This window comes from Hyaena hyaena, unplaced genomic scaffold (assembly GCF_003009895.1).
Source record: "Hyaena hyaena isolate Hyena2069 unplaced genomic scaffold, ASM300989v1 scaffold_175, whole genome shotgun sequence".
Classification (NCBI taxonomy): domain Eukaryota; kingdom Metazoa; phylum Chordata; class Mammalia; order Carnivora; family Hyaenidae; genus Hyaena; species Hyaena hyaena.
In genome coordinates this window covers 2,638,355-2,649,960 of record NW_024080808.1, presented here as the reverse complement: position 1 = coordinate 2,649,960, position 11,606 = coordinate 2,638,355, and the positions used below count along the sequence as shown (strand labels likewise).

Below are 11,606 nucleotides of genomic sequence, written 5' to 3'. Positions count from 1 at the left end.
TTCTAGCTGTCATATTCGGGAGTATTCTTGAAAAGTCCACCATTTCAATTTGCTTAAACACAATGGGTGTTTCATTTTCTGTGTAGCATAACACAATTTAAAGATGAACTCTTCATTTATTACTCTTTCGGTTATAACCTCACCACAGATTGCGCAGGATTCTGAGGGGAGAAACTACAGTTTTCCTTTCGGATGCCAGTCTCTGGTGGCTGGGATGTTTGCCTGTTCTTACACTACAGATTTGCGTCCGATCTGGGAAAGGGTAGAGCTGGAGCGGTTTGTCCCACTGCCTTTCCCAGGACCTTCAGTCGTTGCCTGCCTCCTGCCGCAGCCCCACCTCCTCCACACCCGGTGAGCTTCGGCCGTTGCTCCCCGAGGCCCCGCCCCCCCGCGTCTGCGCTCTGGCGAAGGGGCGGGGCAGCGGCGCGCTGACACCTGGAGGCCGCCGGGGGCGGGCCGAAGGCAAGCGTGGGCTGGGATTGGCTAGGATAGCGAGGGGTGGGCGGGGGGAAGGAGGGGAGACGGTTGTTGGGCTCTTGCTAGTGCTGGAGCTTGTGCGGCCTGAGGGGCGCGGGGAGTCAGGGGGAGGGAGACGGCAGCAGCATGGCGGCGGGGTATGAGCCGCCCAACCCTCTTCCCCGCTGTCGCCGTCGCCGTCGGAGTCGCTGGGACCCTTTAATCTGCGTGTGTTAGTTGTAAGCCCGCTGCCCGCCAGTCAGCCGTCCGGCCCACCCACCCTCCTCCCTTTCTCTGTCACTGGCAGCCCGAGGGTCGGGCGGGCCGGATAAAACTCCCACTCCCACCCCGCCCACAAGCCCCGGGGCCGCGACCATGGAGGACGTGAAGCTGGAGTTCCCCTCGCTCCCGCAGTGCAAAGAAGACGCCGAGGTGAGTTTGTCCGGTGACTGCCACGCACAGGCCTCCCCGTGCGGCTCTTCGGCCGCGGGGCGACCCCAGGCCCCAACCGTCGAAGTCCCCACGCTCCACCGGAGCCCTGTTGCCTCCTGAGGACATCCTGGGACCTTGGGGAGGAGCCTCACTCACCGAATTTCTTTGACCCTCCTGAGACCCCGGCGGAGGGGCTGCTGGGTCTGGTCTGCTTAATTAAAAGGGAAGGGCAAAATTAGTCCTTTCTCCCCCGGGCTCTGTGTTGAGGACTGACTTTGAGTAAGGTTCCCCTTTTTATTGCCACTGCAGTACGAGGGTAATGTTTTAAATCCTAATTTGAGGGGTATATTTGGTGTCATCCTTTCGCATGTGGGACACATGGCCCCACATGTGAAATAGATCTGGGGCCTGAACTTTCGAAGTGCTCCTTCAAAAAGTTTTCCAGAGTAGTTTGTTTTATTTTGTTTTTTGGTATTTTTGAGGGAAGGCTGTGATCCGCAGAATAAAATGTCACAAAGCTAACTCATTTCAGTCTAAAAACTTCAGTCATGAAACTTGTGGAGGGGAGTTGTTATTGAGAATGAAATTGTTTTTAACTAGTTCTCCTGATTTCTGATTTGGGGTTCTTTTTACTCCACCTTATTTCTCCCTTGACTAACGTTTGTATTGAGTTTTTTCTCCATCTGTTGCTAGTTTAAAATACTTTGTGATGTTGCAGACTACTTAATTAGAATTTTCTTAAGACTAAATAAAGAGACAAGGATACTAAAAAAAAAAAAAGACAAGGATACTCAGTTATGCCCCAATAGGATCAAGAAAGAAATGAAAATTTCTAGTTCTAAATATCTTAAAATTAATTGGAAAATAAAACTTTTTGAGAAACCATTCAGTTTATACCAAATCTTGATTCCTTTGACTGTCTTCATTTGGTGTTCACATTTTTTATTTGGAGGGATCCTTTGCTTGTGTTAGTAGTCTTTTCAGAATTTCATATTTTAAGAGTAGACTCTTAAATAGGGAAAGAAAGTTTAAGTTAGGTTAGTTAAAATTGAATTTACACTTTTTTCTTTGTTTAATATGGAATAAAGCAAATGAGGAATATGCTTTTTGTCCTTAAAAATGATTCAGTGATTTAAGCCTGGAAGCAACCTTAGAAATAATAGAGAGCATTCTCTCTTTTCAGGTGAAGAAATTGTAATTTACTGAGAATATGTGATATGCCAAGGTAACAGCATAAGGCAGTTCAGAACCTTGGTCTTAGTTCCTAGTTCATTGTTTTTCATTTCAATTTTTTCCCTGATCTAATCTTAAAAATTATAGTTTAAAATGTTTGCAGACTTGAATTTAATCTTTTATTATGTATATAATATTTCTTATCCCTGTAATTGTGATAGTCTTAACTGGGAAGATAGCTTTCTTTCCTGTGTAAGGATGGAAATAATGCTTAAAGCCCAGTAGATAATGATGCAAATGTTATTTACTGAAAGCCAATTCATTCCTTTTTACTTAGCATTGGATGTTTGTTTTCTTTTAGTTGCAAGTGACAAAAACCAGCTCAGACTAGCTTAAGCAAAAAGAAAAGTAATTCCAGAAAGGTGGGGATACAGCTGGTCTCAGGGACTTACTAGACAGTATTATGATGAATTAGAACTGGCTCTGCCTCTTATCTGTGCTTGTCTCTACTTTGACTATTTCTGCCTTTACTCTGGCTTCTCCACAGATAACAGAGTTTGCCTGTCAGCTATCCAAGGTCATACCCTTACATAGCTTACACTTTGAAGAATAACATCTCTAAACTTCAGTATTTAAAGTCTAGAGGTTGGCCTAATTAACTTAGGTCATGTGCCCATCCTTTGGATGAGTTCCTATAGCCAGAAAGGGGCAAATAAAATGAGGAGCCCAGTCTAGGTCATATACCCACTTGCGGCCAGGGGAGAGAGGTTTATCATTGGTAGCCCTCCCACCAAAATCATAGGAGCATTTCCACAGAAGATGGAGGGTGCTTTCTGGGCAGACAGAACTATAAATAACCATTAAATAGGGCACTCGTGTTAAACTAATAAAACAGTGTTAATTTTCTAATTTGCTATGGAATACATAAATTATCAAATGGTCCTATGTAGTTATGGTGACCAGCCAATATGAGTTTTGTTCTTCCACCTGAGAAGTATTTCAAGGAAACCTAAATTACAGTCCAAAGGTTGCTTTAGTAAAAACAGAATTCAAGTAGAGAGGCATTTATGCATGCTCTTAATGATTGATGTGATCAAGCCATGACAGTTTGATGAGCCTATCATCTCTATAAGAATATTACTTCCTTGTTTCTTGAAGTACTGGTCAGGGCATTCTTTTAGGACAGAGCTAGCAAAAATTTAGCGGTGTTCAGATTGGTTTGGAAAAAGATGATCATGCCTTTGTTTAAAACTTCGCTGTGATTCCCCATAGTTTTGAGAAGTTCAAACCTTAAATTTCTTTTTATATTTAAATATTCATTTATTTTAGATAGAGCACCAGCAGGGAAGGGACGGTGGGGGGCGGGGGGTTGCAGAAGATCCAAAACAGCCTCCACACTGACAGTACAGAGCCCAATATGGGGCTTGAACTCAAGACCATAAATTTATGACCTGAGATGAGGTCAGAGGCTTAACTGAGCCACCCAGGCTCCCCCAAGCCCTTAACATCTGCAAAGTTGTGTGTGATCTGGCATCTGCCTACCTTTTTTTTTTTTTTTTTTTTGAGTTTATTTATTTATTTTGAGAGCGAGAGCACCAGTGAGGGAAGGGCAGAGAGTGAGGGAGAAAGAATCCCAAGCAGGCTTCAGAGAGCAAGGGAGAAAAAGAGAATTCAAGCAGGCTCCGGGCTATCAGTGCAGAGCCTTGATGAGAGGCTCAGTCTCAAGAACTGTGAGAATACAACCTGAGCCGGGACCTTAATCTATTGAGCCACCCAAGTGCTCCTGCCTCCCTTTCTAACCTCATGAGCTTCTCTTCCCCTTGTAACCTATCTGTTTGCCCTAGCCATGTTCATTTTCTTTCAGATTTGTAATGTTTTAGGTCCTCCCCCCACCCCGCCATCCCCCAGGACCTTTACATTTGCTATTATCCCCTGCTTTGGCCACCTGGCACTAACCGTGGCCTCACCCAATTAATATTTGCTCTTGAATTAGATCTCAGTTTAGGTAACATATTTTTCATAAAGGCATTCCCTGATTTTGCCAACTCCTCCTGTTCACCGCCCCCCACCCCACCCATAGTTTAATCCTATAGGTACACAAGTCTCTGTAGCACTTGGTATTTTTATACCTACCTGGGAACAGATACCATACTGATGGCTTTCCTCAATGTCTGTTCTCCATGATACTGAAAGTTTCATAAGGGAGTTTATTTACCAAAATGTTCCTGCCTTATTTCCCACTGTTTCTTGCATTTAGCACAGTGTCTGGTATATACCATAAGCTTAACAAATGTTTATTGAATTAATGCAAGAATCTTGATTGGTTTTGATAGTAGAGTCTTATGACAAGATTTCAGTAGTTTCCTTTTAGATATGAAGAAGAGCAGCTTACACTACCAATTTTTAAATAAATTAGTTGCATAGTTAGGGCTGTTGGTTTTATAATTGAGAAAAAAATTTTTTTTCGGAAAGAACGTATAATTTATTTCACTTGCAGTTTGGCAACTTAAATGTTAACTTTCTGTTTTCTCTTTTGATCCCCATAGTACAGAATAAAAAATAGGAATTGCTTAATATTTCGGACTGAAGATCCTTTAAATATAGAATGTTGCTGTTTAAACTTGACTAGAGTAGAATTACCAAGGGTAATTCCAAAAAAATAACCATTTTAAAAAAAATAACCATTCCTGGGCCCTATCATCACCTTCTGATTTAACTGATCTGAGATGGAGCCAGATAATTCTAATGGCTGCTAGGTTTATGAGTAACTGACTTAAAATCATCTTACTTGAATGCCCTTCTGCCTGTGTATACCCCTTCAACATTTATTTATTTATTTATTTACTTATTTACTTATTTATGAGAGAGTGCACATGCATTTATAATCTGTTTTGGTATTTAAAATTTTTTTTCCAAGTGCTTATTTGAGAGAGAGAGTGTGTGTGCACAATCGGGAGGGGCAGACAGAGAGGGAGACACAGAATCTAAAGCAGGTTCCAAGCTCTGAGCTGTTAGCACAGAGCCCGATGGAGAGCTTGAACCCAGGAACCATGAGGTCATGACCTGAGCGACTGTGCCACCCAGGTGCCCTTATTTGGTATCTCTAAAGGTTATAGGTTTCAGCCAGCCTGATCCATGTGCTGATAGAAATTAATTTTTTATTTTATCTAATGATTACAGCCTATAGCCTTTGCTGAATTTACTTACCGATCTTTGAACATTTTTATAACATTTCCTATCCCCTAAGTTCAAGTTCTGTACCCAAAGTGCAATTTTAATAAAGCTCATGTAACTGCATTGTATGAGAAGAAAGGAGAGAACCTGAAAGATGTTTTAATATGCTATACCTTCTAGGTCATGTTGATGATTGAAGGATTTTCAGTTGTGAATTAAATTTCAGCAGTAGCATGGTGTATATCACAATTAAGGGTATTTTGGTTTAGCTGGGTTGCTTTGATTGGAAAAATATGGTTGGACTGCTGGACTAATCATCTGTGTTTGGGAAACCAATTCTAATTAACTATAGTAATAACTCATAATAGATATTGGGAATCTGCCCTGTTACTACTGCCATATCTAAAATGATGGATTTTTTTTTTTTAAATGTTTTTATTTATTTCTAAGAGAGAGAGAGAGACAGCGTGAGCAGGGGAGGGTCAGAGAGAGAGGGAGTCACAGACTGAAACAGGCTCCAGGCTCTGAGCTGGCAGTCAGCACAGAGCCCGATGCGGGGCTCGAACCCACGAACCGCGAGATCATGACCTAAGCGAAAGTCGGACGCTTAACCGACTAAGCCACCCAGGCGCCCCTAAAATGATGGATTTTAGCAGCAGTGTGGGCAGGCTGAGATTAAGATTGAGTGTAATATAGGCTTGGTTGTAATATAAGATTTGGTTGTTAGAAACCTGTTCAGACAGATGGATGTCTGGTAGAACAAGACTGTGAACATGAATGACTTAAAATCTTGGTCTAGTATGCTAAAGGCATTGGCAGAATTGGTAGACAAGGCAAGATTAAATTTGTTTTGCACAGTAATAATCAGAGCTAGGTAAACAAAGATGATAGGCGCTTAAGATCAAAATCTAATGCGAGCACTAGGAATAGTTAATGTCAAATAGATTTCAAAGGATCCATACCTATTACAGTAAATGTGATGGTCACAAAAGTAGGCTGTGTGCTTATTTGTTGGGTGAGGAGGAATAATTTTTCATTCTCTTCTGCTATACAACTTGTTTTTTACTCCTGTAATATTTTCCTTGTATAAATATAGCATACTTGTTCTATTGTATACAGCCTTTTGGAAGTTCAAAATTTCTTTGAAGCCTCTTGTTTCACTTAAAACTTAAGGTAAATTTTGCACTCTATCCCATATGGTCATGTTTGTTTTAATATAAAAATGTTTTAAAGTAATAGCCACTGAAGACACTTTTTTCCAAAAAAAAAATCTCTTGGTAAAATTGATATTCCAGATGGAAGCACATTTATCCTGTGTCTTTGAGTGCATTCTGGCATATTTATTGCCAGATATTCCCTGGAATATATGTACACCATTTCACTATATATGTCCTCTTGTTTTTCTTTTTTCATGCATAATTTTTAGAGATTTCATTTTAGGTAAACTCAAAAGTACACATTCTTTAACCACTTTTCTTCTTTCTTGCATCTCTGACAAGTTTCTTCAGGAAGATGAGGCTGTCAGACTAATCAAGAATCATTTTTTTTTAAGAAAGGGGGAAAAAGAAAGAGTCATAGAATCAAGTGCTATGTATCTCCAAAATGCGTATCTGTCATGTGCTTATTCTGTGGCAGGCACTATGCTCAGTGTTAGGGGTGCCATGATGAAAATGACAGTGTTTGGCCTAAGTTCTTTAAAAACTTTTTAATATAAAAGGTTATAACATATTGGTAAGTTAAAGAAGCAAATAAAAATTCATTTTGCACAAATTGATTACATTTCACCCTCTCTTGGCTTGGAAGTTATATACTTTTATTTCTGTTAATCCCTATTTTAATCATTTTATGTAGTCAGTGTTTGATTACTATGTTTGCTATGTAGTTCCTTCTTACATTGAGAGGCTATATAGTGTCAGTGTTTCTGGAGTCAGACTGCTTTAGCTCAGTTGCTTAGACTCTCTGTGCCTAATGCAGAAATATAAGATAGAGAAAACAATACCTTTTCAAAAATAGCTTTTAGAAGTTCCTTTAATAGGAGTCTGCTGGTAGTAAACTCTCTGTTTTTGGTTGTATGGAATCAATTTTATATAGCACTCCTGTTCTTGAAAGATGATTTTCTGAGCATATATTCTAGATTCACAATTATTTATTTCACTACTTTGAATGTATTATTCTTTAGTCTTATGGCTTTTATTCTTGCAGTTAAGTCAAGGACAGTCTAATTGTCTTTCTTTTGTATTTAATATCTTGGTTTTGTCTGCATCCTCTCTTTTCTTAAGTAGCAGTAAAATTTACATAGAGTGTAATGCACAAATATTGTCTGCAATTCAGTAAGTTTTGTTAAGTATATACACCAGTGTAATCCTACTCTTAACACGATATATACTAGTTCTGTCTATGTAGAAGGTTATTTTATGTCCATTTCTAGGCAACCCATACCCTACTCCGTAATAGACAATGAATATTATGATTTCTGTAACTATAGTTTTGTCAGTTCTTGAATTTTAAATGGAATCGTGTAAAGTGGACTCTTTTGTTTATAGCTTTTTTATTGAACATAATATCTGAAATTCACGTATATTGTACTTAAGAGTAGTAGTAGATTTTTTATTGCTGAATATTTCATTGTATGAATATATAATAGATATTTGGGTTTTGGGGAGTTTTGATGAATCAAGGTGCTTTAAATAATCTTATGTAAGTCTTTTTGTGGACATATGTTTTTGTTTCTCTTTGATAAATCCTAGGAGCGGAATTGCTAGATTATAAGGTAGCTGTATGTTTATCATTCCATTTTACACTCCAGTTAGCAATGTTTGAGAGTCCTAGTTGCTCTACACCATCACTAACATTTGGTGTTGTGTTTTTAACTTTAGCCATTATTAGTTATGTAGTAGTATCTTGTGCTTTTTTTGAATTTCCCTAATGACCAATGATGTTGAGCCCTTTTTTTTGTGCTGTTGGCCATTTATATATCTTCCATGTTGGGATATCTGTTCAGTTCTTTTCCCACTTAAAAAAATGAGTTGTCACTTTATTGTTGATACATATTTATGTACTTTGGATATAAGTCTTTTGTTGGGTGTATAAGTTATAAATATTTTCTTTCAATTTGTGGCTTGTTTTTTGTTTTCTTAACAATGTATTTTCATTCAGCAGAAGTTTTTAATTTTCATGAAATTGAATTTATCAATTTTTTTCCTTTATGCTTAATATCTTTTGTGCCGTCTTTAAGACATCGTTGCTTTTCCCAAGGTTGCAAAGATACTCTGTTTCTTATAGAAGTTTTATCATTTTTGTGTTTATGTTTATACACATACACCTTTGTTTTCTTTTTTTCATTCAACAAATATGTATTGAGTGCCTACTGTGTGCCAGGCACTGTCATCAAGTGTTGGGAATACATACAACAGTGAAGAAAGGCAAGATGTTTGTATGTGAGGAGGGTTCAGAGTGTGGTGTGGTGAGGAGGGGTCAGGATCAAGATTTCTTTTCCAGATATTTATGTTTGGTGTGCTGCTATTTACCTTTGTATTTCTTTTCCTTACCTTTCTTGAGAATTGTTGGGCTATTTATTTCTGGGGTGTGGTGTCTTTGACAAGTTTGGAAAATTCTTATTAATATCTTGTGTAATATTATCTCTCCTGTATTTTCTCTCCATTCCTTCTGGAACTTAGATTTTATGGAAGTTAGACTTTTAATTCTATCTTTGTCTATTAACTGATCATATTTTTCAATTCTGAATTTAGGTCATTCTATTTTCCAGTTCACAAATTCTGTATTTGTGTTCTTCTGTTTAGTCTATCCACTGCTTTTTATTTATTTTAAAAAATTTTAATGTTTTATTTTTGAGAGAGAGAGAGCACGAGTGGGGGAGGGACAGAGAGGAGACTCCAGGTTCTGGTCTATCAACACAGAGCCCGATGGAGGGCTCGAACCCATGAGCCATAAGATCATGACCTGAGCCGAAGTCGGATGCCTAACCAGCTGAGCCAGCCAGGTTCCCCTCTATCCAACGATTTTTAATTTCAGTTGTACATTTTCATTTTACATATTCCTTTTGGTTCTCTTTAAAAAATTTTCTTAATCCTTGGTCATACTTCTGATGCTCTCATTTCTTTGTATACTAAATGTATATTGTATTTTCCTCCTCTTAAAATTTGATTCTTAATTTGTGAGTTCTTGGAATTCATCTCTGTGAGTTGTTTCTGATCTAGGTTTAGGATATGCTTCTCCAGAGACAAAATAAATTTGTTTTTTCCAAGAACCCATGGACACAATCTACCCAGGACCACTTGACATTCAATTTTCACTTGACATCACAAAAATAATTGAATTCTAATGCTAAAAGTTGAACAAAGTCCAGATTGTGGTTAGGAAGACCCCACCCCACCACTATCACCATATTCTACTCAGAGCCAAAGCTCAGAAAAGCAAAGGTACTCATCCTACAGGGATGAGGGGAGTTGTTTCCCCTCCCCACCCCCCAACCTCCCCAGTTTATCATTCACTGAGAGTGTTGCCTTTTGGGTGTTATAAAAACAGGTTAGTAGGACCAAACTACTAACATACACACACCATGGATGAATCTCACAGGCATTAGGTTGAGTGAAAGAAGCCAGACATAAAATAGTACTATTGTGATTCCATTTATATTAAGTTCAAGAATAGGCAAAACTAATCTATATTGATAGAAATCTGTGGTCACCTCTGAAAGAGAGGGTATTGCTTGAGAAGAGAAAGGGAACTTTCTGGGATACAGAAATCTTTATTTGTTTGGATGGTGGTTACATGGGTATATTGCTTATAAAAATCCATTGAGCTCTTGAAGAGCCTGAAATGAAGTCCTCCATTAAGAGCCACCTTGGCTGCACGTAGCCCTAATTCCAGGAAAAGCTTCAGCTGAAGCCACCCTCAGGCCCGCCCTCGGATCAGCCAATCACAAGAACTGTGTAACATTTCTGTGGTCTGAGTCAGGGCTGGGAACTGCAGGTAGTTACTCTGTACAAACTAGCCAATCACTCACCGCTTGCCTAAACCCCACATAGGCCCTTTGAGCTCACCTTATAATTGGTCATTTTCAAGGGATTCTCAAAGGTCATGATTGGGTCCCGCCAAAAGTAACGGACGCCTCACGGATACTGAATGGTCAAAACTATAACCATGGGTGCTGTACAATTATGATTGGTGCTTATGTGGTGATGCAAAATGTACGACATGTGCACTGTAACACCCCCTTCCCTTTCCATAAAAACCCTGCTTGCCATTGTTTGAGTCTTCTCCTTGCTGCCGCTGCACCGGTAGACAGGTGAGCCCCTGCTCGAGCTTGTAATAAAGACCCTTATGTACTTGCATCGGTGACGGCTCCTTAGGGGTCTCGGGACTCACGAATCAGGCACAACACTCTACATTCATGTTTAGGCCTTTTAACACTTAATTGTGTGTTCTTTTATGCTCCCATTTTAAAAGAACAAAAGTAATAAATAAGGCCATAAAAGATCAGTAGATCTCAAGACATGGCTTCTCAGGTTTATAGTCTACTTCTACTACATTGCCAAGATCCATTTTCAACATGAAAGACAAAAAATACTTTCTCTTCTTTATTAAAAAAAAAAATTGCTGACTGTCATTGCAGGAGTACTATTCTGTCTTTTCTGTAGCCAAACTCAGGAAGTTTGCTGCTTGGGGTGCATTAAATTGAACACAACCTAAAGAAGTATTGAAAGCGAAGAGTTTTTATTACTTGTCACAGGTACGGAGACAGGGAAATGACTCTCAAAGCACTGTCTCCCCTTGGGGTTCATGCATGAAGCTTTTGTTTAGTGTGCTAGGGAACAGAGCCAGGGCACTTGATACATAAAAGGAGCTTATACATATTTTGTTATTTGTAGTCACTTGGGTTCAACTTTGTATGCATAAGTATGTCAGCATACTAGTGCATACATTGTTTGGTCAAAAACATGGTTGGATTGTAAAGGTTACTTTAGGGCAACTCAGGGCACTTCTACATAAGTTGAAAGCTTCAAACTGGCTCACACAAGGGGGTATTTCTGGTGGAACACCTAGCCATAGCTGCTTGCCCTGCAAACACCACATTCTTTTCTGCTTTCCTTGCTTTTCCCCCTTACCCCTCCTCCCACCTGCTGATAGCTTGCCAACCCTCTGATAGGAGTAATTCCCCATTGCATCCTAGCTAAGATTTCCATTACAGATGTATAATATTTCTACCTTATGTGTTTAAAATACTTTTCTAATTTGGAAAATCTAGGTGAAGGGTAAAGGGAGTTCCTTGCACTATTTTTAACTTTTCTGTAGTCCTAAAATTATTTAAAAATTAAAAAGATTCTGTTTTAAATGAAGTATATTTGACA

The 11,606-nt window shown here is 39.2% G+C and overlaps 1 protein-coding gene across 1 annotated transcript in view; it reads left to right on the top strand.

Annotated features, from left to right (window-relative positions):
* The first annotated feature begins 552 nt into the window (after positions 1-552).
* The window catches only part of STYX (serine/threonine/tyrosine interacting protein), a 36,231-nt gene continuing 25,177 nt past the window's right edge, over positions 553-11,606 (top strand). Inside the window, exon 1 of the mRNA XM_039240494.1 lies at positions 553-888. Coding sequence (XP_039096425.1) covers positions 832-888 — 57 coding nt within the window. The 5' untranslated portion in view covers positions 553-831. The remainder of the gene's footprint in view (positions 889-11,606) is intronic.